At 46.5% G+C, this 26,200-nt stretch overlaps 2 protein-coding genes and 6 long non-coding RNA genes across 9 annotated transcripts; 5 read left to right on the forward strand and 3 right to left on the reverse strand.

Annotated features, from left to right (window-relative positions):
* Positions 1-633: 633 nt before the first annotated feature.
* Positions 634-5,475, reverse strand: LOC135370306 (neprilysin-1-like). The gene is made up of 22 exons (XM_064604026.1): positions 5,343-5,475; positions 4,768-4,874; positions 4,590-4,702; positions 4,441-4,488; positions 4,193-4,369; positions 4,033-4,125; positions 3,773-3,972; positions 3,533-3,712; positions 3,385-3,471; positions 3,199-3,329; positions 2,912-3,143; positions 2,688-2,798; positions 2,159-2,236; positions 1,856-1,965; positions 1,744-1,802; positions 1,638-1,689; positions 1,502-1,569; positions 1,318-1,448; positions 1,191-1,256; positions 1,019-1,126; positions 875-951; positions 634-790 (listed from the first exon to the last, which is right to left on the reverse strand). The coding sequence occupies exons 1-22, from the start codon at positions 5,358-5,360 to the stop codon at positions 667-669; spliced, it is 2,370 nt and encodes a 789-aa protein (XP_064460096.1). The 5' UTR covers positions 5,361-5,475; the 3' UTR covers positions 634-666.
* A 1,557-nt stretch (positions 5,476-7,032) lies between these two features.
* Positions 7,033-14,994, reverse strand: LOC135370307 (neprilysin-1-like). 2 transcript variants are annotated; one of them, XM_064604029.1, is made up of 23 exons: positions 14,894-14,994; positions 13,866-13,898; positions 13,695-13,742; positions 13,119-13,243; positions 12,979-13,065; positions 12,308-12,469; positions 12,150-12,236; positions 11,886-12,088; positions 11,275-11,457; positions 11,128-11,214; positions 10,014-10,144; positions 9,726-9,957; positions 8,896-8,994; positions 8,758-8,799; positions 8,586-8,698; positions 8,467-8,525; positions 8,352-8,403; positions 8,216-8,283; positions 8,030-8,160; positions 7,895-7,960; positions 7,729-7,836; positions 7,243-7,319; positions 7,033-7,180 (listed from the first exon to the last, which is right to left on the reverse strand). In XM_064604029.1, exons 1-23 carry the CDS (start codon positions 14,905-14,907, stop codon positions 7,081-7,083), a joined length of 2,307 nt encoding a protein of 768 aa, XP_064460099.1. In that variant the 5' UTR covers positions 14,908-14,994; the 3' UTR covers positions 7,033-7,080. The 2 variants fall into 2 exon arrangements, with proteins under 2 accessions (XP_064460099.1, XP_064460097.1); XM_064604027.1 differs by having other exon boundaries at positions 8,758-8,835.
* A 519-nt stretch (positions 14,995-15,513) lies between these two features.
* On the reverse strand, positions 15,514-16,441 carry LOC135370308 (uncharacterized). The gene is made up of 2 exons (XR_010415289.1): positions 16,342-16,441; positions 15,514-16,033 (listed from the first exon to the last, which is right to left on the reverse strand). It is a non-coding gene; the product is annotated as an uncharacterized LOC135370308 (long non-coding RNA).
* Positions 16,442-18,245: 1,804 nt separating this feature from the next.
* LOC135370310 (uncharacterized) lies at positions 18,246-19,085 on the forward strand. Its single transcript, XR_010415290.1, has 2 exons — positions 18,246-18,429; positions 18,869-19,085. It is a non-coding gene; the product is annotated as an uncharacterized LOC135370310 (long non-coding RNA).
* A 2,027-nt stretch (positions 19,086-21,112) lies between these two features.
* On the forward strand, positions 21,113-21,623 carry LOC135370311 (uncharacterized). The gene is made up of 4 exons (XR_010415291.1): positions 21,113-21,167; positions 21,262-21,317; positions 21,420-21,471; positions 21,566-21,623. It is a non-coding gene; the product is annotated as an uncharacterized LOC135370311 (long non-coding RNA).
* Positions 21,624-21,716: 93 nt separating this feature from the next.
* LOC135370166 (uncharacterized) lies at positions 21,717-22,224 on the forward strand. Its single transcript, XR_010415234.1, has 3 exons — positions 21,717-21,771; positions 21,866-21,921; positions 22,166-22,224. It is a non-coding gene; the product is annotated as an uncharacterized LOC135370166 (long non-coding RNA).
* A 1,292-nt stretch (positions 22,225-23,516) lies between these two features.
* LOC135370211 (uncharacterized) lies at positions 23,517-23,860 on the forward strand. Its single transcript, XR_010415248.1, has 3 exons — positions 23,517-23,571; positions 23,666-23,721; positions 23,816-23,860. It is a non-coding gene; the product is annotated as an uncharacterized LOC135370211 (long non-coding RNA).
* Positions 23,861-23,966: 106 nt separating this feature from the next.
* On the forward strand, positions 23,967-24,910 carry LOC135370731 (uncharacterized). The gene is made up of 6 exons (XR_010415442.1): positions 23,967-24,021; positions 24,116-24,171; positions 24,428-24,471; positions 24,566-24,621; positions 24,728-24,771; positions 24,863-24,910. It is a non-coding gene; the product is annotated as an uncharacterized LOC135370731 (long non-coding RNA).
* Positions 24,911-26,200: the final 1,290 nt, after the last annotated feature.

Raw genomic sequence — 26,200 nt, forward strand, 5'->3', positions numbered from 1 at the left:
CTGGCTTGGGCGGTAAACAGTGATTGCAAAAGCGCTGGGTGGGAAGCTGGCTCGAAAACAAACGGTGTCTCAGTCATTTCTCAGGTAAATTTATAGCAAGAGGAATAATATGTGTGAACTTCACATTTCCTTTCGTATTACAGAGCAAGCTATGCAAGCCACAGATGATCACGGCCAGTATCTCTGAGGAAGGACTATTGGGCGTCTACCATCATTTACGAGCGCGGCTCAGATTATTGAGCTACACGTCGACACGTGAATATCCCCCGCACCCCTAAGTACCCATAAGCACTCATTTACTGTGGATGTGGTCAATGCAGTGTTCCATATGGCAGTTCGAAGCGCTTTCAATGTCAGCAGTCGAATGGAGCTGCCCGGTCCTAAAATTGACTTTAGACGTGAACTGCAATGACTGCATACAGAGACTGCAAAGCTTGGCAGTAGGAACATTCCTACTGCCAAGCTTTGCACACTTCACACTTGAGCATCAATCGCTTAGACCTGGGCCAGATCCTGCGTTCGACTAGAAGTATTGGAGCAATTGACCAATTGAGCAATTGGAGTATCGCACAACATAAACCATATTCAGGACTATCTGAGCCATGCGTTACAAAGTACATTCCAAAGCTTCCAGACGGGTGTGCGCTAGGTTTATTCGTGGAAATGTCAGAAGTCTTTTCTGAAAGTGGACCAGAAGTCACAGCTGTGCTTCCCAGCATTCATGTGACTGCCTTCGGAGCACGAAAATGCTTTCACGAAGTGCGCTGAGTTCCGAAGAGGATTGTTGATCCTGCAGAGTGGTTGGGAAAAGTGTCAGCTAGAAAACTTAGCTGGAAGCGCCTGATAGTACTTAGCAATGCCACAAGGTATTCACCTGTATTTGTTCGGACTAAACGTGCCGTTGTGGATTAATTCGTCGACAGCTTCTTTGGTTGTCTTCTCGCAGAACGACTGCAAAGATTTTCAGGGTTACCCACCGGTTAGACCGGAATAATAGTGGTCACGGTAGTCCGGTTACCTCAGTCAAGGAATAGAAGAAGAGTTGGTCCGAGGACACGTAGTGTAGTCCTTGCAGTCTGTAGTCCGGGAACGGATACGCCTTTTCGTATATTAACTTGCGGTAGAACTGGAAACAAAAATGCAACCGAGATCAATTAAGTGCACGTTAACCGCACTCATGCTTCGCTTACCCGTAGCAGTGGAGTGATGATGGCCACGTCAATCATGTCCTCGTTCACCGTAGCATTTGCGTTGAGCTACAGTTTATGAAATAGGATGATGGTCAAGCCATTTAGCAGAAACTTGGGAGCAACTCACCCGAAGTCTGGACTCCGCAACCCTCTTTCCTGCGTACTGCTTGTAGACACAGTTCTTATTGAACAAGAGCCTCTGTCTGGTGTAGAACCCCATCCAGTCTTGCCTATGATGCTGAGAGTCGATGTAGCCTCCTGACAAGACGAGCATTTTATCACACGGCAGCACTTTGTACGCACCCTCGTACCGCGCTCATCAATGGCCTTCAGTAAGTTCCTGCCTATCCGGTATCCGCTTTTCACCAGGTCCAGAAGTCTGTAAGGTCATTTAAGTCAGCGTCATCGGTGCCTCTTGACCTCATGCCGCACACTAAATATGCTTACAAGTTCTTATCCTTTGCAAACATTGGCCCGTGAAACGCACCGTGAGACACAACTGGAATAAAGTCAAGTCAGAAAGTGTCTCGCACGAATTCAAAGCACAACTTACAGAGCGAGTTCAGATCGTAGTGGTACGTGCTGTAGATGTCGAAGATGGATCCCGAGTACCTGTAATGCACGTAATTGACGACTTACGTCCAAAATCCATGTCCGATACTCACGCTATGTCCAGTTCTGGGCCGTTTTTGGATATGCTAAAGTAGTTGTTCCAGTAGTGCTTCGTCATTTCGTAGATGCCGGGCACCGGCGCGTTGACGTTGATTTTTGTCTCCTGCATTGCGTGTCAGCCGGTCAACATTTATCGATGGCGGACGCAACCACCGTACCTGGCCAGCAAAGCACAGGAACAAGAGCCTGGTGTACTAGCCCGTTCTGAGGACGTATCTGAGAGCTCTTTTTTTTACGCCAGCCTCTTGTTCGTGTGCGTTTTATGCTGCAGACTGCCGTATTAGAAATTCGCGTACCTGGCCACCATACAGCTTTAACAGTGGATCCGTCATCGTCGCATTGATGAAGAACAACTGTAGCCGCACATCCTTGAGCTAGGGAAGTAGATATTTATTAGAACAGTCTGGTTTTCTTGTTCATAGAGAGCTCTGTAATTGCTCTGCTTGCTACGTGCGAAGTGACTGCTATCCAGATCCTTCCAGCCGAAAAAATACGCTAGATTGAATTTTTTGCGCTCAACGTTCAACTAACGTGTCCTCGGTTTGTTCTTCGCCGTTCAGTAAAGTGCGCTGTCCTCAGTTTGGCACCCGTAGGCAGAGCCGGCGAGAGGGCGGGACAGCCGGGAATGGGGCCCCGGGCCACTTCAGTGGTCCGCGGCACCCAAGGCCTGTCGTAATCACATAAAGAAGAAATACTTGGACTGTGTTATCGAGACGTGAGGAGGGGGCCCTGGCATGACCCGTCCTGGGGGCCCGTAATTTATCTCGCCGGCCCCGCCCGCAGGTGTGCCTACGCACACGCAATGAATCAAGCGAAGCGACAGACCTTTCTGAAAGCTTCTACTCTTGCGTCGGCCGTAGTGAGGTAGCTGTACGCGTACGAGTAGTCAACACTTTCATACAGCTTGCGGTATATGTTAAAGAACTTGACCCACAGCTGCAAGACAAACAATATCCGATTACGCGCTACAGGTTGACGGAAGTAGCTCCGAAGGAGACTACGGAAGCCTCTCGACTTTTGACAGTAAAATACGGCAGGCGCGCTCTTACCTTGTCTCCCTTGAGCCCAAATTTCTTCTTAATCCACATGTGATACACCCATGACGCTGCCATAGGCATACTTCTCTCAGCAAATCGAAGGCACAGTCGCCAACGCTCTGGTTCCGTTCTGTAGCCCAGGTGGTACCGGTAGAAGAGTGTCTTGACGTGTTTTTCGTGGGTTCGGTACAGGAGGCCCAATCTTAGGAGCACCCGGTAGCCGAGGTAGTTGTAGATGACGTCTCTGCAACGTGAAGAGTTGCACGTTTGCAACTAGAAGACAAGACACTATAACTCACTTAGATTGTTTCTGCAAGAAACGCGATAAGCCAGAGATGTATTTGGGATTTCCAACGAGCACTTTTGTCTGCGGCCCGATGTTGGTTTTTGTGTTCTCGAAGATTGTCTTCAGGAAGGTCATCCAGTTCCACTGCAGCGAGTATTTAAACTTCAAGTTGGCCGCCATAAGAATGAAAGTAACATACGTAGAACGAGTTGTCCAAGTCTTTCAGCTTATGAAGTTTACTCTCGTAGTAATCACCCGGACGATGGCCCTCGGCGTATCGCAGCCTCTGCAAGACGTCAATACGTCAAGTGAGCTACGCAAGACCACTTACATTCAGCGCGTCTTGCCTTGATAAGGTCGATGTCGAATGCTTGTATGTTGTCGCACAACGTATCCCACTGATCGTTGGACGGCACGATGTTGTAGACCGTAAGCATAGCATCGCAGACGCTCTGCCGCAGCCAGTTGGACGACTCCGTCGTGGACAAGATGAACTTCGGTAAAGCTGTCGTTTCTGGTTCGTCCAGCTGCGATGGAAGATGTCTTAGTTCGCGAAGCACTACCTCTCCAGGGTTGCCAACACTTACGTAGATCACTACTTTCGAGTAGTCCTCCGGGTCGACTCTTAGCCCTACAGTAACAAGCGGGAACAAGCCAAAGTTCTTAGCCAGCCTGCCGGCGATTACTGATATCTTGGGATCGCCCTCAGGGTCGAGGGAAGGAAAATGCTCCAGTCCTAAAATGGCAGGGACCTTCTTGATTTCATCCGCAGTGCCATTTCGTTCCGCTGGAAAAGGCAAGGACGTCACTAAGGAAGTTCCTTACTTCAACTCTTGCAAGTGTCTACCTGCGTTCTGGCAAGCAGCAAAAATAGCCTCGAACTTTCGCACCGGTATGTGTGTCATTTGGTTCATGATCTGGCCTTGTTCAGTAATAGAAGCTAGACAAAAAAAAAATTGTTTCACGTTAGACCAATGTTCTCACGACGAATAATGGAACGCGCATACCTTCTATTTCAGAGAATATTGTCTTCTCTATGTCCGACACAATCCAGTCGTCGAATGAGAACTTCCTCGAGTGCGGTGGTATTCTAGCGTTGTGCGTCCATCTTTTGCAGACGTGCGCATAAAAATCATCACACGGGTCTGCGCGTCCTCTTTCGATGATTTGGCCGTAGAATTGCCCTGCGTGCACATAAGCCGTCAGACGTCATCCATGCGTCACCCTCGTGTCATTCGTGGAATGCTGACCGTACCGGCTTCCCTGCATGCCTTGGTGTCGCATACTCGCACACGGTCGAACCCTGAAGAACGAAACCATTTTCAATGTCAACCTCCTGTAGAAAATGAATTCCAGCTGGGGACACGGTTAAGATACGCAGTAAACGTGGTTCGACTAACTTACCAATAAATGTCTTGAGAAAAAGGGCAATCGGAATGGTGACGACAAGGAATGTTGTCACCGGGATCGCTCCGAAGACAAACCACCAGTACGACGACTTCTCATTTGCGTCCTGCCTGAAAATAACAAGAGTCGTTAATAGACCATCGGAACATGGAGAACTCACAAGGGGTCTCCAGACTTGTTGCCAGAGCTGGAATATTTCGTGGTCGTCGACGGTGCCTTGGAGTAGCTGGTCGACAACGTGGTGTCCCTTCCTTCAAGTGTAGTGTCACGGGAGGCACTGTCCTGGTGGGTATATACATAAGCAAGCTGCATCACAAAATTCTCTCGTAATTACTGCATCACGTTTCCTGCAGTGTCGTTGCGGACACATCAAACAGGCATCAAGTTCCGCATGCAACATCACCTGGCATGTTCTTATTAATATTACGCGACGGTTAAAGTTTCACCAGCTTTTTGTATCCTTGCCGACACATTTAACAAAGGCCGCCCTGTGTTGGGGAGCACCAAACATTGGGTGGTATGTGGGTTCTGGGGAAATTAGACGTGTACGTTTTCGTATGTCCAACTATTTGGGAGGAATCTGTGTTCAAAATGCCCTGGGTCTGCGCAGTAATTCCAGATGAAAGTTGTGTTCAAGAAATCTGCAGACCACCGCCACCGTTAGCACCACCTGCACCCCTTAACCATTGATACGGAACGATAACACTGTGACAAATGCAACATGAAAGATTCTGCGTAGTAGGAACTCACTCCGCTGAAAGGAATCATGGCAGCTCCTATCTCATAGTACCACCTGACAAGATGGAATCAGCACTTCGCGTGAGCACACGATCAACGCTCGTTCCTCTGAGCACCCTCGTTTTCGTTCCCAGGTGCTCACGTTCGTTACCTTCGTTTTTGTGATCCACAAAAGTAAAAAAAGAAAAAAAGTCGCGGACCTGTACCTATACTCCCCCGGGGCTCCCTTCACGTTGTCATTTTCCTAACGATGATTTTTTATTTTTTTATTTTTTTTTTGTCATGTCGATGTTCCCTGACCACTACGAGGTCACTGACACACTGAACCTACATGTCCATCGACAATGAGTAAAAGTGTTGCTGATAATCCAATGATACCAGCAGTTTGTTGCACAAGACAATTGGGTAAAGCGTTCTCCTTCTGCAATAATTGTACATTGCAGTTCACTCTGAAGTCGGCCCAGGACGCACGATGCCCCCTGCGATAGTCGTAACGTTGCTCTCCTAAGCGTGGTCGACTACGGTAAACAGCTGAGTCATCACCGCTACCGCCACCTTGTACATTGCAAGTGACTATGGTAGATGATGCGGGCTGATACGAACCATCACCATCAGACTAGTGCTTCGTCGACGTGACGTAACAACTAAGAGTCAGCCAATTAGGATCGTGTTTTCAACGGCCGTAGCGAATCGCGAACGTGCTTTCAGTGATCGTAACTATGAAGACGAGCCACCATCGGCTTCATGGGCAGCAACTGTCGTCTGCGAGTATAAAATGGCAAAACAAAAAGCGCAACATGGCCCCATATTTTCCTCAAGACAGTCTACAGGTCTACAGGTTCAAATTTGCGAAGTTAGCTGCAATCATTTGCGAGTTTCGCAGAACGGCGAATCGCGGTAGCAGACGAATTCCTACTAGATTATAGCGACCATGTCATACGGACCCCTTCCCAGCGCCGCATTTGGAACCTAGCGGTGGCGCTACTCATCGGCCCGGTTATTGCTTCCTCAATTTCTACAGTACTGTGTACTTCAACTTACCTTAGTATTTTTGTACAAGCGGTGGATGTCCCACGAGAGATGCTTCCTTCTAAAGTTGATTATCATCATTCTACGCGTTTTCGTAGGTCGTGATGTCGACGTAGCGAAGGAGGGGGAGGAGACAAGCAGGTATCTAGATGGCGTTGGCTAGTGCCCACCTTCCACTTTCTGTTGCTTGAATATCGAGACCCTGTCATGGTGTGTTTATCGTCTTTCCGAGGAAGGTTTGTGTTATTGGAAGTGTGTAAGCTATGGGCCAGTAGCATCGTGGCCAGTAGTAGTTCAACTATACTGTAGCAAGAATACTACTCCAACTTTGCGTTTTCTTTTACACGCTGGGAAAGGCATAACAGACAATACGCAGCCGGTGTTAATTTACGACCACTGGGTAACCACACCCACCCACCCAGTCACGAAATTTCATAACACAGCTAGAGGAATTTTCCTTTTGTCGGGGCTTCTTCAGAGACAGTCGAAACCATGTCCTCTATTTCATCTACTACACTCTGTGCCACCTACCAAAAAATGGTATCCTAGCTAGCTGACGATCAGTATGGACTAAGTATGCTTATCGACGCGGTGTTCCCACCATGTCATGTCATGCTTTCCCTATAGGCGAAACTCTGTGCAGAATACGTGGACAATACGTGGGACATTATGGTTCACAATATTTATTGCGGGGTCCAAGAACCTGTGGTCCTTGTGCGATCTACCAGACTACGCACTTCTGCTCCGGGTTCATGATGCCTCCCACGGGACAGCTGAATGCCGCAGCAAAACGCTCAAAGTTCATCAGTGGAATAATCGTCCTGCGGTGAACAAGATTTTGTAGAGTTTAGTACACCATCCGGCTACTGAGCCGGCAAATTACCTGAATCGATTAGGAATGTCTTCACGAGGTCTCAAGTAGTGGTACATAGATCGCTTGCGCGACACTTCGCACCTTGTCTGCAAAAGGAACCGAAAGTTGTTACCGCAATTCCCCGCTTGCGGCACTTTGAATTCGGACTATATACTTTCACCACGGTCGTTCAGACTTGGATCCATATAATGTGAATTTTGCAAAGAACGGATCTCAAATGATGTCATGCACAACACTGGTACATTAGTAACTTGGAGAGTAATTACGGCTTCTAGTCCCCTAAATTGCAATTACGCCCCATTTTAGCTCTCTGACCCCGAAGTTTACTCCCCTACTTTGCAAATAGTCCCTAAGCTTCTTATAAGCTTCGGGCAATACATCCTGGTGCCTAGCGTTTTTTCTTAGTTGTACTGCCATATGTCTCATGGATGGCCTAGGGGAACTATGAATCTCTGGTCAAAACCCTTTTATATGAGAGATATTACGTCTGCATACCATGGCGTACGAGATAAAAAATATCTGCTCCAAGTTCCAGGGCTCCGTGCTTGGAATCGAATAAGCACCGTACCGTTCTTCGTACCTTGTCATGTAAACCTTGTACGCCTGCAAGAAGTACAGGAATACAGTACAGACCGCGCCCTTTCCTAAACTTTAGGGGTACCTTGTAGGCCAGTCTTAAACCAGCATTGTCAGCTATGTTTGTCTCCAAGGTAGCGTTTACGTTCAGCTGCAAGGGGAGAGATTGAGATATCCATTGACATGAATCGAAAAGCATGCCGGTACGACGATGGCTTACCCTTTTCCCTGTGATGGGATTGCTGAACTGGTCATATTGAGCGGCCAAGCAGTTGGCACTGGCTGCAAATTTTCGATGTGAATCTCTCGTCCACCATTCAACCAGCTTGCCACGGTCGTCATAAAGCGCGCCTGCAATCGTACAACTGCGTGTACCGCTTACTATACTCAAACGTTATAGGTTCACCTTGTTGTCCGAAGCCGTAGGTCATGTACTGGCCGATAATAGAGCCAAGCACTCCGAAGTTTATGGGTCTGCAACAGCAGTGAGTCGGCACATCAGCGCCTTTGACGTTACAGGTGACCTGTAGACGTGTACTCACGGTGCAATGGCCATCAGGAAAAATGGAAACTGCAGGTACTCCACTGGCAAGACTAGCGGGAACAAGAAGCACATTTGAAGCTATCAGACACGGAATGAAAGTAATGAAAGCTTACGCAGGTAGTTGCCGAGATGGCTGTACCGCATTCCCCATTCAGAGTATTCAGGGTACCACCTGGAACGTATAACCTCACGTGCAACCTCATCTTTCGTGGTCGTAGTGCCGCTACCTTACCCGAAATCCTGTGCCCTTTTGTAGCGTCTTAACTTCGAAAACATTATCTGCTGGTGCACTTTCTTCGTTTTCAAGAGACTGACAAAATACTCTTCTTTCCTCAAGTCTGGTAGCTGCACAATGTACACCATGCGTCAGAAGAGCGCGTTATGCTGAAATGTGGCCTACTCACGTCTTTGTAATAGTCATCCAAGTCACGGTCGCTCCTGACCCACTGTGGAAAGCCGATGTTCAGTTGCATGTGATGTAACTGCAGTCAGACGCAAACATTGCGAAAAATTGCAAATGCTTCGTTCGTCAGACAGCTTACCTTTTGTCGAGCTCTGTCCTTTGTTTCTGGATCCATCCAGGTATTAAGTTCTATGAGGACTGCAAACGCGTCTCGCACCTCTTCAGCTAGGTCATACACCTAAAAGATTACGTGTGCCGTTGGTACCATTCAACGTCATTGAACATCACAGGATTATTGCTTTGCTCACAACACATCAAACCACGTCAACGTCACAACCCATCAGCAGTTAACGTTTAAACCATCATTCGAGATCAACTCAGAGCCCGTCAGCATCGAATTCCTTCATTCGACTGATTACATCCCGCAATTCGACGTCAACTTCAACCTCGCATCAGATCACATCATAGGCCATCATTCAACATCGCATTCATCGTGATGTGATGAATGACATCCGCGAAGGCCGTCATGAATGAATTCGCCGACTTAGTGTTGAAAGAAAGCGTTTATCGGCAGCTTCTGGTACCTTTTGCAGAATGTGACAAAGGTATATAATCCATCCAATTCATGTGATGTATAGTCTTAGAGAGTCCCTGCGGAGGGCTCTTCAGGTTCATCTCCACCTCGAACGCTTGTTAGGGCACGGGTGTAGTGTTTGTCCTAAACCAAGTACTACGGTAACTATATATACTTCGAACATCATAGCGCGATAGTAGTGTCGTCGTCTCACGATCTTTCACAATAATCGGGCCCGGACGTTGCTGAAGAGTATTAGTACTCGCTGTGATGGTCTTTGCTATGGACGCAACAACACGAACGAGAGGTTCCACGTGAATCCACCAGCCTTAGGGGTTTATTGTTTGGTTGACGTCTTCCTAAGGGTGAATGTCTGCTTCGAGCAAGAACCCTACCTTGCGATAACGTTCGGCTGGCTTCGTGATGTGTCGATCAAAGTACAGACGTCCTACAGCAAAGTACATCAGCTGCATCGTCATGCGCACGCACTCCCGTGGCAGTTCAGTGATGTCCTGCAGGAGGTACCGGTACCGATCGAATCGGAAACGGCTGCGGCGGAACCTGTCCAGGGCGTGTATTCCCATCGTCTGCACTATACGCCAGCCCAGGTAGTTGGCAACGGCAGTGCTGAAAGAATCGAATGGTTGTACCGGGAGAGCACCGGGATGTATGGTCGGCGTTACCTGGGGGTTTCTTTGAGCAACCTGGAGAGCCGTTTTAGGTACAGAGGGTGCATGACCACAATGTGGTCATCAAGATCCAAAGATACACCCACGTCTTTCAGGATGATATTGAGGAAGTACGTCCATCGGATCTGGATCGATCATATAGGAGTGTTTTGTGTAGCAGACTCTTCCTGGCTCATCGTAAGACCCACAATTTACGAAACAGAGCCAACAACGATACTTGAATTCTGCTCTACTTGGTACTCGTAGCACATCTTAAGAAGCAGAAACAAACAATACAAAGATAAACAGTTGATCTGAAAGCAGTTGTCCTGTGTTTCTCTTTGTCCGTGTTTGTTCCTACTGCTTAAGATGTGCTAAGAGGCAGCAAACAAAACTACGAATCAGCCGTCTTGCTCATAACTTAACATTTAACCTTACTATATTTTGACAACAACTATACTTATAGCTATAGCAGCTAGGACAAACGGCTCATACTGCTTGCGCACCAACCGCTGCATACTACGTACCACAGTATACCACGCGCTTTTGCGACAACCACATTATGGCATATTTGCGCTTGCAGCACGCACGTAAGTTGCAGTCATTCGTTCGACTAGAAACGTGTATCCAACATCAGTGATTTTGTACGAGTTTGTAGATTTGTACCCCTTTGACAACTTTTGCACAGACCAGTCGTCTTTTCGGTGCGCAGAATTCACACAGATTTTAAAGTTTGGCTTGGTGACTTTCTTCGGTAGGTTATGTGTCTTTGCGCCATCCTGTGCGCTGCGCACCTTTCAGAGGTGCATGGACATGCGAGCTCAGACACATATCCTCTAGTGACGAGAAAGTGGGGCGTTTAGAGCAGATACGAAGTAGGGCCGTGAGGCAAGAGCAGCCAAAGAAAACAATGCGCGCAAAAAAAAAAAAAAAAGACTCAGAAATATAACGATAATTTCGGCAAGGTAACATGGGTCCCGGAAGTGAGTCATGATAACATATGGACATGCCTAAAGGTTCTCTGTTTACACTGTGAGGCGCACTTTGAAATGTTATGTTGGTTCGAGTAGAACCCACTACAGGTAAGCTGTGTATGGATGCCTCCATATCCAGAGCCGTTTATTCATACCTCGGGTATGGCGCCCTCCAGTGTTCTCAGCGACATGAGGTTGTAGATACGTCTGGGATTATTCACCGTATCTGCAGGTTCGGCGATCTTGAAGAGGGCAAATATGCGTATTATACGTTGGCCAGTCGGACATAAGGCGGCACTTACAGCTGATAGTCTGGTCTCAAAGCCCACGATTCTGTTAACCACGTCCGCGGCGGCCACGTTGGCCCCGAGCAGAAGAGCGCAACGGTAAATGTACAGCTTGTACCGATGCAAAATCCTGAAGAATGGTGACCGGAAACGACCGTGCAAAACCATGGGCTCTACGCCAAATGACGGTTGGCCCACCTGCAATATACGAACAGAACAGGAGGAAGAAATCGCTTATGTTGACCAACAATGTCTGCAGTTCCCACTGCTGCAGGGAGCAGCCACAGGTCCACAGGTGATCCGTACTTGCTGTAAGGGATGCTGGGTTTAGCTGCTATGCCTAATGAAAAGATGACGTTACCTTGACCGTAACATAAAAGGAACGGGTTTCATCTTTGCACTTGACATACCAAGACCACGTCCTACTCGGCTACTCCCTGCTCCATGAGAACCCCCCGTGCTTCTTACATCTCAACATAAGACAAGTTAACAAGTGGCAGGAGAACATCTCACGTCCACTAGAATGGCACTAGGAAGTGTCCGAATCGTTCCAGAGGTTTAGCTAAGTGTCTCTTAGTAACGAGTGCAATGGACAGAAACCAAGATCTCTGTGTGAACACACGTACATAGACGATGTAGCGGTCACTGTTGTGGTAGTCCATGCCGACTCTGACAGACATTATGGCGTCTAGGCCGACCTCTCGAATGATGTTGCCCAAGAGATAGAAAGTGCGGAATTGCGCCGTGCGATTCAATATTGGCCAGTGTGGGATATCGAAATGCTTGAGCAGGTCTTCCAGGGGCTTTGTGCCCTTGCTGTTACGTAAATCTGACAAAGGACGGGATGAAAGTGAGAGGGTGTCGCGCGCAGAAAATGGTTCTATAGTTACCGACGTTGATGCAGCCTTGGTACAGGGCGGCCGCTTTCTGCATTGCAGTCTGATCGCGGTACGAGATTACGGTGTTGTTCAAGATCTCTGAAATATATGTTCGTTAAGTAGGTTAAACGAAATAAAAATGGCATTCTCCATCTGAAGTCGACGCATACCGCCTATTTCGTCCTCGACCTTGTGGTGCGTTTCCGACATGATCGACTGCAAGACCTCGTCCGGGGAAACCTTCGCTTTCTTCATCCAGCCACCACATACATATTCGTAGAAGTCGTCGCATGGTTCCAGATATTCCGCTAGACTCTCCCGTAATGATAGCACTGTAAAGTTACGCTTACAAGTTAGCATAGTGTAAAAAAACTTCCTTCCAACAGCAACGTGCAGTGTAATTTCTGGTTTGAACCCTCCAGGATTCCTAGTGCACTTCTGAACAGTCATGGTAGGGCTGTCCTGCACGCACAGTGAGCACGCGCTCGAGGCTACTGATAGGGCCCATTGAAGAACATTACGCTCTAGGTGCCCCAGAGGGCAGAGAGAGGACACGGCGGTGAGACCCTGCTCGGTTGACAGTTAAATTCCTTCGCCTGCAAGGGTTCTTCCATAAGAGGTCGCAGCCGTGACCCACGGATCACGGTTGCAGCTTCACATTCTGCACCATGAAACATACATGTAGAGAAGTTGCAGCCGGAACCCTATGATGACCTTACGAGGAAGTGCGCCAGGATCCATGCTTAATCACTTTACGCGTTATTCATTTGGCATTTAGTATATAATGATGCCGCTAGCAAATAGCTTGTCTGAAAGGTCTTTCGAGTAAGTCTTTACCTACCGAAAGTTCTGCATTCCTCGTAGTCGCATGTTTGCGTCCCATTGCCGTACGGGCTGTAAGGGCCGAGGAGAGAGTGTCTGCACTCGCCTGTCAGAGAAGCGACCGCGTAACACAGAGGGCACTCACAAATGACCGCTTACTTTTATCTGAACCACTGAAGCACTTCAGCAGCACGATCACCATCGCTATCACCAAGATCATGAGCAGAATGCCCGTGATCGTGACGCAGGTGTTGAAGTAAGTCTCACTTTGGGGAGGATGGTTCCTGAAAACGCGTCACATGGTATACACCGTTTCTTATGCAAAGTACTGCCCGCAACGCATTTGTCTGTGGTCTCCAGTTCGTGATGCAATGATCCCCTGTCGGCGGTGCCGCGCACGAAGGAGTTATGCCAAAATAGTTTCCGAGCCAGGAGAGACCGTGCACCAATCGTGACTCATGGGATATCGCGTGTCTGTCACCTGCCTGCAACGTCTGTGGGGAGGCAGTGGGGGTTCAAACCTCCCCGAAATCGTGATTTTCGTATAGTGCACTCTTTAAAGGCAAAACTAAGGTGGAATCCTCGCCCTCATGTTCTATAAAGTTATCTGGCTTCACCTCACGGTCTTTTTCGGTACAACTCCTTCGTGCACCACACTGCCGATAGGGGACCGTTCTGCCACGAGGTGGACGTTACAGACAAGTGTGCCTCAAGCAGTGCTTGGAGTACACTAACGCGGCATCGTGATCTCCTGTTGGATGGCCCGACGTTGCTCCATGTCCCCTGTTCGAAAATTAAAGAATACATTAACAACAAGGATCATCATCATTACATCTCGCATCTCCATTTTTCTTTTTTTTTTCCACGATCATCTTCATCAAGGATCATCATTTCGTAATAACTTACTGCGATTTAAATCCTGCTGCTGGAGGACCGCCCCTATGCGAGAATGAACCGTTGTTAGGTCCACTATACCTGGGACAGCTGTGGTATTGTATGGCTTGAGCATAGAGGAAAGAGTGAAGACATGGCGTTCCTCGCCACGGTAACGCCAGATGAATTTTGGGGAGAGGCGTCGGAGGGCAGAGTGCGTTGTTATTGGACGGACGGGACAGGACAAACCTCACGGAGCGTCTCACCATACAATTTTGAATTTTTTTTTATTTCAAATTTCTTTGGAAACTCGCGTCCTTGTTAACAGATCACACTTGAACGACGGGACCCTGACAACTTCAACCGTGAAAATGGGCGTGAAGCTTATGTTCCTTCACACACAAAGCCCAATCAACGACGACAGTTAGCTTAGACGGGATACAAACGTGGACGATACAGTACAATTTCAGTGTACCAATAATCTGAAAAGCCTCGCAAACCCTCCAAAACGCCTCTGCGCGGATAATAGTGTTCCAGAAAATGCAGAGAAGACAATTCAAAGAAACCCGTAATATTCTGTGAGCTCCGCGATCTTTGCGCCTTCCGTTCAGGTCTTTACCACAATAAGAGAGTATGACGTTTCGATGCATTGACATACCCCCCAGCAGTACAATGCTCATGTGCATCATATGGGATATCGTATATGAGAGCTTGGAACTTTATTTACAGTTATGTTACCCCACCTTGTTTCTTCCAAGTTTTTTTTAATACCTTTCAATGCTGTGTTATAGTGAAGTGCATCTTATCAGATTTCGTATCGTCGTCTGATTATCGCTGGAGAGCCTCTTTTCACAGTACGGAAAGAGGGGAAATGATAATTCGAGGCTTGACGTCGTGCGAAAACCATGATAACGAGCGACGACGCCTGTCTGGACTAATTTTGCCCACCTGAGGGGTGCACCGAAATCTCAGCATACAGCACACCCGTGTTTAACGTTCCTCGCAGAAGACTTCGTATCTAAGGGGGAAAACTGTATGCCACAGGCAATCGTAACACTTACTCTTTGTGCGACATGTTGGTCCTAGGTTTAGCTCAAGAACTGATGACGCGCCGCACAAGGAATATTCTTGATTTCTCTCTGCTCGCGCACAGAGAGCCTCGTTGAGGCAATGGCACGTACTCGAACGAGGATTGTAGTCGTCTTCGCTGTCCAGATATTTATTTTAGCCATAATTTTTTTTTTCGGATGGATGGGAAAGGTGGTCCGCAAAAAAAATCTCCCCTTCTACATTTAAGACTCAAAATGGTGATCGTAAAGTCTTGAGCGCTTCGGTGAATCAACCTGCGCCATCATGAAGCACATAGTTCGGTTAGGCGCATAGTTCGGTAGTGGGGGTTCCATGTGGTTTGACTTGTAAGGTACCTCCCCCTGTGCCCCCACTCCTTCCTGCTGCCCTTTCTCCATCTATACGCCGCTTATAGTCGCAGTTGCTTCGCGGCGCTTACACGGAAGTTTAAAAACGTGTAAGGTACTGAGACTGTCTTTATACACTCCATCAAGGCTCCACCCCTCTAACGAGCCCGCTGCTACGATGTCGCGGCGAAGAAAGATTGTCGCTCGTGTTCCGTGAACCTATCCAGACCCACCAAGTCGCAACCCCAGAGAACACAAGGCAACGCTCGGGTTAACCAACAACAGCATGTTTATTCGCATACACCGCCGCTACCTGTAGAAGATCACTGCGTCGTAATATGTCCACTGCTAGCAACAGTCGTCAAGATTCACTTTTCCGTGGATCAGGTTCCCTCGTAGTAGAAAGGGACACTGCACGTGTGCGGGGGGGGGGGGGGGGGGAGGCTATCGACGATAACACCTTGCTATCGCCACACTCCCTCCCACCTTTCGAAGGTCTAGTAAGTGCAAGTTGTCATCGGCAGGACAGAGTCAGGAGCTGCGGGCTGTACTCTACGCAGACCTCGTCGGTGATTGACGGCCGTCCGGCAAGCGTCCGAGACCATGACGACGGAGTCGCTGTAGCTGGAAAGCGTCGCTACCGTCAAGTTCAGGCGCAGCAGTGTGTCCGAGGACGGCGGAGGTGTTGCCGAGCTGTTGCTACAGTAGCATACGGAGCTACGTCATCTGCTGGAGCAGGTCGTGTGCCGCAGGTTCGTCCATGACACTGCCGGGGAAGCTGGAATCCTCTCGGGCGGCATCACCGGCAAGAAAAGATAAACGGCGGGAAACAGTAAATAAAGGAAACTCGAAGAACACAAGGATGAACACACTAGCGAAAGCGCTAACAAACTATGCTCACGTTCCCTGGACAATCTGACAGGTCGGACCCAAAGTTCGGCGCCAAGTTGTGGGAATTGAGACGCTTAATTTCATGTGGTTCCCGCCACCTGAATGTTGCTTGTGTTCTCTGGGGTCTAGTGAAACACTAGACCCCAGAGGACACAAGCAATATTCAGGTTATCCAACAACAAACAGAAGAATTATTCGCTTACGTCGCAGTTCCCTGCAGTAGACCACAGTCGTATTCCATCACCGATCGAGAAGAACCCGTCCGTCGCTCGCTGCGTAGATGTTGCTCACGCCAGTCGTCAGGATGGCTCTTCTTTCTGAGCTGGTAACGCTACGGGTTATATAGGCTTCAGTTTCCCTCGCAGTAGAGAGGGAAACTGCACGTGTGAGACCACTATCGGCGATAACACCTTGCTATCGCCACGCGTCTTATCTAGCAGAAGATAATTCTAAAAGATATTTTTGTTAGCTTGTTTTCCAGCATAAGTGCGCGTGCCATTTAGCTCACATGGCCCTCCTTGCAGAACCACCCCCTCCTCTCGTGAGTTGCCCAACTATGAAACGTTGGATTTCTAAGCGATGCAAACCACGCATAATATTTTTCTTCGTCATTTTATTTCATAAAAATTAAAGGTTACAGAATACCCGAGAAAAAAAAATCTACATTATGTAGCTCGATGTGCCCCAGTCCTGCTCTTCAGCCAACACAGCAGTGGTTAAAGTGAGAGTGAGGGATTACGTACATTTCATTGTATCACAATATAAAAAATATATAAAAACACAAGCGGAAGAATAAGCACAATATAATACTTAGCACAAAAACTGATATTCGTATACAGGGAGTAGGGTCACCCCTCAGCGGCAAAGACCTGATACGACGAGTGCTTAATGCTAGAAGGTTGAATGACTGATAATTATTCAGTAATGGTAGTAAGGTGTGTGACAGTTTCAGCCTATTTTGCGAGGAAAAGAACATCATACGACTGGGTCTGCAGGGCAAGACAATAACTGTGTACAGTATTTCGTTCGCGGACTTTGAATTTGCCAAGTCGGTAGTGTGCACAAACAGCGTGCCTGATCTTTCTTTACTAGTTTTGCTAGACTGTGGAAGTAAGGATAATTCAGGTAAGTGTGCGCGGCTACAGGTTAACAATTTCTCGAAATGCTCTCTTCTGTAGTACTATATTTTCTGTACCATTGAACCTGTGGTCCAGAAGCAAGGCAGGGCACCAAACTACCCGAGTTTTCCTCAGTGTGTGTAGTCGATTTCAGCTGATGTTTTTCTTTTCTTTTCTTTTTTTTCACCAGATTCTTCCCGTCCTTATTGTGAATATGGTGCCTGTGCTGTCAATCTTTGTTACCGTTCCGCTTACTGACTGCTACTACTACAGCTTCTACATGTACCCTTCCTGTGCTTACAAGACTAGAAGTATCAAATTAAGGATGAGGAACGAATGTCGTAAGGGCGCCACACTGTAAATGCCCTGAAGTCCATTTGTCCTTATACTATTCGTCTTCTTCCGGTTCTACCTTTGTCTCTGTAGGTCTGTTAGTAACCCGCTCGCCTGTACTGACTCTAAGAACTCCGGTAATTTTGTGGACAGATTACTTATACAGCCTCTGGCCATGGTCCTCTGTGATTTGATGCACTCGTATACTGCGCCTTGTGTGGGTCCAGTGTAGTGTCTAAAGTCGCGTTATATTCTTGCATGTAGCCGCATAGCAGCAGTTGTCGAGTGTACGTATTTGCTATCAGGCTATTGCCCGCTTATGCCCTTATAAGACTTTACGCATTCAACGCAGGTACTGAATGGAACATTGAGAACCATTCAGCATCTCTTGGTGTCGTCATTGCAATGAACCCATCTGAGCAAAAACAGAAGGAACGCGTGGCATGGCCAAGCATATTTGACAAACTTTCAGCGCTAACAAACTATTTCTTTTTTTTTTTTTCGCTTCATCTCCTTGCGTATTCAGCGGGTTCACCGCAAAGTTTTCACGTGGCATTATCAAGCTGTTATCTAGACGTGCGTGATCTTGATTTGACGGGGCGTTTGGCGCGATTCGGTTATCTTCTCTCAGCCTTGCTAAGAACGGGACGTGGGAACATGCGCAGTGAACGTGTTTACACTACAGGAAACAATCCCTTGCACTGCCTCGGCGCACCTCCCAGCACAGCAGGGAAAGCACTGATGTTTGGAGGTATTTTCCCGCCATCTTTTTCGCATAAAGAACACGGAAAGGCCTTCTGGACGGCAGCATGTAATCGTTCTTGTTCGCCTAATGGAAAGGTATACCCTGTTCGCATGGCTATGCAGACTAAGCCTAACGTGGAACCAACGCTGACATCTCAACGTCGGCAAGCCCATCTCGGAAAGCAATCTGTGGACCGAATCACTAGTAGGCATAACCGTAAAAGTTGTCCCAATAATAATGTAACATTGTGCCAGACGCGTTCAAATGCAGTAGCTTTATCGGGCAGTCAGGGATGGCAATATCACGTGTCACAGCGTCACGTGGCCATAGGATGTCACGTGCTGGTGGTGGTTGTCAATAATTGTATCGGTAATAATAATAGTACCGAAGAAAGCAGTGCCGGATTTACAGTGGTGGGGGCCCCGGGACACTGTGCTGTGGGGGCTCCCTCGTGTATTCTATGCCTATCCAATGTGTTATTCAGGGTCTATATGCGTGGACGGAGGACAGATTTTTACCAAGTTTCCGTTTCAGGGGTGCGTTTCAGGCATGCAAAACAGGTTTCCCTTGGACAAGACCTTTACTGGTGGGGGCCCCTTTGTGGTGGGGGCCCCGGAGCAAGTGCCCCGTCTGCCCTGCCCTAAATCCGGCGCTGGAAGAAAGTAGTAAAATCAAGAAGCCCTCGTACTCAAGGAAATGTCGTCGTTTATTCCAGAATACAGCCACGAATACATGTCGGAACAAAACTTTATTTGGGTGATGACTATTGGAGGGTGTTTCATGGGCAGAGGCTTTACCCATTCCTCGCTGTAATTTGGTTGATGATCCAGACCGTGAGGACCAAAGTACCATATTGTCCAAGAAGGTTAACAGTGGTTTCAGCGCAGAGCGTTGGCGCACTAGATTTGACCATGAAACGAGCAATTTTGTCATAGTGAGAAGGCGAGAGTCTATAGTTGAATAGTTAGCGGCACTGTAAGTGTGGCCCAGAAAGGTTGGAACTGTGGGCGATGGAGAAGCATGTGTTCTATATTTTCCAGATAACCACAGTGATGGTACCATGGAGAGTCAACTTGTCGCAGGCGGAAACGCCACTGAGCTGTAAAAGCAATGTTTGAGTCGCATCGATGAATCGCTGGCGAGAGGTATCTCGTAGCATCCGAAAAGCGAGCGTTGGATCAACTCTTGCAAGCATACATGTGGAGAGAATGTCAGCCAGGGATGACACTGATCGTCGAAGGATGGAATACACGTTAGAAAGTCACACAACTAATAAAATTAATAAAAGTCAGAAATAATCGGGAAGCAATACCAGTAGACAGAAAGCTCTGGAAGTTGAAATGCTCGTAAAGATATTGAAGTACAGAATAGAAGAAAAAAAAGTATCCTATAGCATCAATGGTCAAGAGGTCTAAAATATCGGGAACAGCTCAAAGTAACCATCAGAAATTGTCACACTCAATAGCTCATGAATAGTAAACTTGCAAATAAAGGGAGCCACACAAATTGTTCGAAGTACTCGAACTTCGAGTATCATCTCTGTTCTTCTCTGGTCACTATCTCTTTGTTTTCTCATCATTTGTTTGTTCTTTTTGTGTGTATAAGTGTTCTGGGGTAGCCAGTTTGACTTCGTCGAAACTCGCATCCACATTTTTTTTTCTTTGTCACACCACTCAGAGATAGTACTCACAAGGCATAACATTAATGTTGTAGTGGCAGCTAGAAATATTTTATTGGGGCTGACAGCTAGGAAGTAGCCTCTAAGTGTATAAGCAACGTGTCCTCCCAGCTGACCCTGTGACCGGTGCCTCGACAACTGCACGCTTTCAACAACATCCATCCAAAGTGAAAATAGTGAGATTGAGATGACACTCAACATACATACTCAGCAGTAGGTGCTTTTCGTTTTGCACGTACAACTGGACAGAAACAAGGACCTTCGAAATTGGTGGGAGAACGATAAAGGAGTCCAGATTGAGCTCAGTTTTAACATGCATGGTCATGCATAAGGTGATCATTATTTTCCAGATGGAATGGAAGAAGCACCTTCTATACATGGCATGAGGAAATACCAAGAGTCTTACGAAACACCAAGTCTTACCTACTTTTCCTAGCTCTTCCTTTTCCTTAAAATTTTCCTTAGATTAAGCTGAAATTTTCTTAGATAAAGCTGAAATTAAACACACATACTCAGCATAATTTTGCAAGGATGGAATGGCACTGCAAAAAGTGCCTTCATGATATGGGCTCCGCAAACTCTGAGAGGTTAGTCTTGTATTCTTTTCTTATTTTCAATGAGGAAATAAAAAAAAATTACAGGTGGAATGGGACTGGAAGGAGGACCTTCGAAATTTGACCCCCGAGGACACCAACAGTTTTTACTTACCTTGCCTATGTTATACCCATTTTAACACTTTAAGCAACGAACCAAAAGTGTCTAGATTGCTCACAGCTAGTAAGAACGCATGTTCAATAGAAAGTCCTCCTTATTTCGCAGGTAGCCTGGGACTGGAAGAAGGACTTTCGAAATGTGGCCTCAGAGAACACCAGCAGGTCAGTCTTACCTGTTTTAACACTTTTAGCAAAGAAATAAAAGTGCTTAGATTCCTCACAGTAAGCACGATGCAGGGGAACTGCAGGGGTAGAAGAACCTTGAAAATTCGGCCTCAGAAATAACCAAGATGTCAGTCTTACCTTTTACTACTCATTCAACAAACACATAGATGAGCTGGAGTATATGCATATATGCTCAACAAGAGGTAGGCTTCATTTTGCAGGTGGAACTGCAGGGGTAGAAGAACCCTGGAAATTTGGCCTCAGAAAACACCAAGAGGTTAGTCTTATCTTTTCTTCCACTTTCAGCAAACAAATAGATAAGCTGGAGTGCATGCACATATGCTCAATACGAGGTGCTTTTCAATTTGAAGGTGGAATTGCAGGGCTAGAGGAACCCTGGAAATTCGGCCTCAGAAAACACCAGGAGGTTAGTCTTATCTTTTCCTCCACTTTCAGCAAACAAATAGATGAGCCGGAGAGCTGGAGTTTATGCACATATGCTCAGTACGAGGAGCTCTTCATTTTGCAGAACTGCTGTGCTAGAAGATCCCTGGAAATTCGGCCTCAGAAATAACCAAGAGGTTAGTCTTATCTTGTTCTACACTTTCAACAAACACATAGATGAGCTGGAGTATATGCACATATGCTCAACAGGAGGTACGCTTCATTTTGCAGGTGGAACTGCAGGGCTAGAAGAACCCTGGAAATTTGGCCTCAGAAAACACCAAGAGGTTAGTCTTATCTTTTCTTCCACTTTCAGCAAACAAATAGATGAGCTGGAGTGCATGCACATATGCTCAGTACGAGCTGCTTTTCATTTTGCAGGTGGAACTGCACTGCTAGAAGATTCCTGGAAATTCTGCCTCAGAAATAACCAAGAGGTGAGTCTTATCTTTTCCTACGCCTTCAACAAACAGATAGATGAGCTGGAGTATATGCTCATATGCTCAGTACGAGGTGCTCTTCATTTTGCAGGTGGAACTGCAGTGGTAGAAGATCCCTGGAAATTCTGCCTCAGAAATAACCAAGAGGTGAGTCTTATCTTTTCCTACACCTTCAACAAACAGATAGATGAGCTGGAGTATATGCTCATATGCTCAGTACGAGCTGCTTTTCATTTTGCAGGTGGAACTGCAGTGGTATAAGAACCCTGGGAATTCGGCCTCAGAAATAACCAAGAGGTGAGTCTTATCTTTTCCTACACCTTCAACAAACAGATAGATGAGCTGGAGTATATGCTCATATGCTCAGTACGAGGTGCTCTTCATTTTGCAGGTGGAACTGCAGTGGTAGAAGATCCCTGGAAATTCTGCCTCAGAAATAACCAAGAGGTGAGTCTTATCTTTTCCTACACCTTCAACAAACAGATAGATGAGCTGGAGTATATGCTCATATGCTCAGTACGAGCTGCTTTTCATTTTGCAGGTGGAACTGCACTGCTAGAAGATTCCTGGAAATTCTGCCTCAGAAATAACCAAGAGGTGAGTCTTATCTTTTCCTACACCTTCAACAAACAGATAGATGAGCTGGAGTATATGCTCATATGCTCAGTACGAGGTGCTCTTCATTTTGCAGGTGGAACTGCACTGCTAGAAGATTCCTGGAAATTCTGCCTCAGAAATAACCAAGAGGTGAGTCTTATCTTTTCCTACACCTTCAACAAACAGATAGATGAGCTGGAGTATATGCTCATATGCTCAGTACGAGGTGCTCTTCATTTTGCAGGTGGAACTGCAGTGGTAGAAGATCCCTGGAAATTCTGCCTCAGAAATAACCAAGAGGTGAGTCTTATCTTTTCCTACACCTTCAACAAACAAATAGATGAGCTGGAGTGCATGCTCATATGTTCAGTAAGAGGTGCTCTTCATTTTGCAAGTGGAACTGCAGTGGTAGAAGATCCCTGGAAATTCTGCCTCAGAAATAACCAAGAGGTGAGTCTTATCTTTTCCTACACCTTCAACAAACAAATAGATGAGCTGGAGTGCATGCTCATATGTTCAGTAAGAGGTGCTCTTCATTTTGCAGGTGGAACTGCAGTGGTAGAAGATCCCTGGAAATTCTGCCTCAGAAATAACCAAGAGGTGAGTCTTATCTTTTCCTACACCTTCAACAAACAGATAGATGAGCTGGAGTATATGCTCATATGCTCAGTACGAGCTGCTTTTCATTTTGCAGGTGGAACTGCACTGCTAGAAGATTCCTGGAAATTCTGCCTCAGAAATAACCAAGAGGTGAGTCTTATCTTTTCCTACACCTTCAACAAACAGATAGATGAGCTGGAGTATATGCTCATATGCTCAGTACGAGGTGCTCTTCATTTTGCAGGTGGAACTGCACTGCTAGAAGATTCCTGGAAATTCTGCCTCAGAAATAACCAAGAGGTGAGTCTTATATTTTCCTACACCTTCAACAAACAGATAGATGAGCTGGAGTATATGCTCATATGCTCAGTACGAGGTGCTCTTCATTTTGCAGGTGGAACTGCAGTGGTAGAAGATCCCTGGAAATTCTGCCTCAGAAATAACCAAGAGGTGAGTCTTATCTTTTCCTACAGCTTCAACAAACAGATAGATGAGCTGGAGTATATGCTCATATGCTCAGTACGAGCTGCTTTTCATTTTGCAGGTGGAACTGCACTGCTAGAAGATTCCTGGAAATTCTGCCTCAGAAATAACCAAGAGGTGAGTCTTATCTTTTCCTACACCTTCAACAAACAGATAGATGAGCTGGAGTATATGCTCATATGCTCAGTACGAGGTGCTCTTCATTTTGCAGGTGGAACTGCAGTGGTAGAAGATCCCTGGAAATTCTGCCTCAGAAATAACCAAGAGGTGGGTCTTATCTTTTCCTACACCTTCAACAAACAGATAGATGAGCTGGAGTATATGCTCCTATGCTCAGTACGAGGTGCTCTTCATTTTGCAGGTGGAACTGCAGTGGTAGAAGATCCCTGGAAATTCTGCCTCAGAAATAACCAAGAGGTGAGTCTTATCTTTTCCTACACCTTCAACAAACAGATAGATTAGCTGGAGTATATGCTCATATGTTCAGTAAGAGGTGCTCTTCATTTTGCAGGTGGAACTGCAGTGGTAGAAGATCCCTGGAAATTCTGCCTCAGAAATAACCAAGAGGTGAGTCTTATCTTTTCCTACACTTTCAACAAACAGATAGATGAGCTGGAGTATATGCTCATATGCTCAGTACGAGGTGCTCTTCATTTTGCAGGTGGAACTGCAGTGGTAGAAGATCCCTGGAAATTCTGCCTCAGAAATCACCAAGAGGTGAGTCTTATCTTTTCCTACACCTTCAACAAACAGATAGATGAACTGGAGTATATGCACATATGCTCAGTACGAGATGCTCTTCATTTTGCCGGTGGAACTGCAGGGCTAGAAGATCCCTGGAAATTCAGCCCCAGAAATAACCAAGAGGTGAGTCTTATCTTTTCCTACACCTTCAACAAACAGATAGGTGAACTGGAGTATATGCACATATGCTCAGTACGAGATGCTCTTCATTTTGCCGGTGGAACTGCAGGGCTAGAAGATCCCTGGAAATTCAGCCCCAGAAATAACCAAGAGGTGAGTCTTATCTTTTCTTCCACTTTCAGCAAACAAATAGGTGAGCTGGAGTATATGGACTTATGCTCATTAGGACGTGCTCTACATTTTGCAGGTGTAATTGCAGGGGTACAAGAAGCCTGGAAATTTGGCCTCAGAAAACAGCAAGAGGTTAGTCTTATATTTTCCTACACTTTCAACAGATAGATAGATGAGCTGGAGTGTATGCACATATGCTCAGAACGGGGTGCTCTTCATTTTGCACGTGGAACTGCAGGAGTACAAGAAGCCTGGAAATTCGGCCTCAGAAAACAGCAAGGGGTTAATCTTATCTTTTCCACCTTCAGCAAACAAATAGATGAGCTGGAGTATATGCACATATGCTCAGTAGGAGGTGCTCTTCATTTTGCAGGTGGAGCTGCAGTGGTAGAAGATCCCTGGAAATTCGGCCTCAGAAATAACCAAGAGGTGAGTCCTATCCTACAATTTCAACAAACAGATAGATGAGCTGGAGTATATGCTCATATGCTCAGTAAGAGGTGCTCTTCATTTTGCAGGTGGAACTGCAGGGCTAGAAGATCCCTGGAAATTCAGCCCCAGAAATAACCAAGAGGTTCGTCTTATCCCTTTCTACAATTTCAACAAACAGATAGATGAGCTGGAGTATATGCACATATGCTCAGTACGAGGTGCTCTTCATTTTGCAGGTGGAACTGCACTGCTAGAAGATCCCTGGAAATTCAGCCTCAGAAATAACCAAGAGGTGAGTCTTATCTTTTCCTACATCTTCAACAAACCGATAGATGAGCTGGAGTATGTGCACATATGCTGAGTACGAGGTGCTCTTCATTTTCCAGATGGAACTGCAGGGGGAACCCTGGAAATTCGGCCTCAGAAATAACCAAGAGGTGAGTCTTATCTTTTCCTACACTTTCAACACACAGATAGATGAGCTGTAGTATATGCACATATGCTCAGTACGAGGTGCTCTTCATTTTGCAGGCGGAACTGCAGTGCTAGAAGATCCCTGGAAATTCGGCCGCAGAAATAACCAAGAGGTGAGTCTTATCTTTTCCTACACTTTCAGCAAATAGATGAGCTGGAGTATATGCACATATGCTCAGTAGGAGGTGTTCTTCATTTTACAGGTGAAACTGCAGGGGTAGAAGAACCCTGGAAATTAGGTTATAATGTTTTCTCCTGTTCCTTTTTTTTTTCTTTTTCCCTGTGATTCTGCTTAAAGTTTCAATTGATTAGCAGCGTATGTATGTTTATGTCGGAGTCTCTGAATAAATCTGTAGGGTGACACTTCCCAGTTGTGTTGTTGCTGTCTGTCGTCCGGTCCTTGACTGCTTGTGCTTAATGTGCACTAGATTTCAACACTCGTGAAGCACCCTGGAAATTCGGCTTCATAAAACACCAAGAGTCACAGTATTCGGTATCTTGCAGGTAAAATGGCGCAGGAAGAAGGATCTACGAATACAGGCCTCCGAAGCTTCAAACTCCAGCCGTAATATATAGGCTCTCTTTTCATTCAAATGGATCCGGTCCGCGTTGAATAAAATTTATTGATAACACCGTGATCCTGAAGAAAACATGGGTAATTAAGAATGCTGGAAAGGTAAGCGGCCCTTGCCTAGATGGTGCTAAAACTGTTGAAGAAAAGTGTCCCCCGTAAACAAAAAAGAAGGGTGAGAAGGATAGTATCACCCTCCCCCTTACGACATTCTAGACCTAATTCTTCCGCCTG

Source organism: Ornithodoros turicata, chromosome 10 (assembly GCF_037126465.1).
Source record: "Ornithodoros turicata isolate Travis chromosome 10, ASM3712646v1, whole genome shotgun sequence".
Lineage (NCBI taxonomy): Eukaryota > Metazoa > Arthropoda > Arachnida > Ixodida > Argasidae > Ornithodoros > Ornithodoros turicata.

Coding starts and splice junctions, on each gene's coding strand:
- LOC135370306 (XM_064604026.1), bottom strand. Junction 2,237..2,687: donor GAGTAGAAGCTTTCAGAAAG/GTCTGTCGCTTC, acceptor CTACTTCCCTAG/CTCAAGGATGTGCGGCTACA. Junction 1,570..1,637: donor TTTGCAAAGGATAAGAACTT/GTAAGCATATTT, acceptor ATGACCTTACAG/ACTTCTGGACCTGGTGAAAA.
- LOC135370307 (XM_064604027.1), bottom strand. Junction 11,215..11,274: donor TTGAGACCAGACTATCAGCT/GTAAGTGCCGCC, acceptor GCCCTCTTCAAG/ATCGCCGAACCTGCAGATAC. Junction 7,961..8,029: donor ATCCCATCACAGGGAAAAGG/GTAAGCCATCGT, acceptor CTCCCCTTGCAG/CTGAACGTAAACGCTACCTT.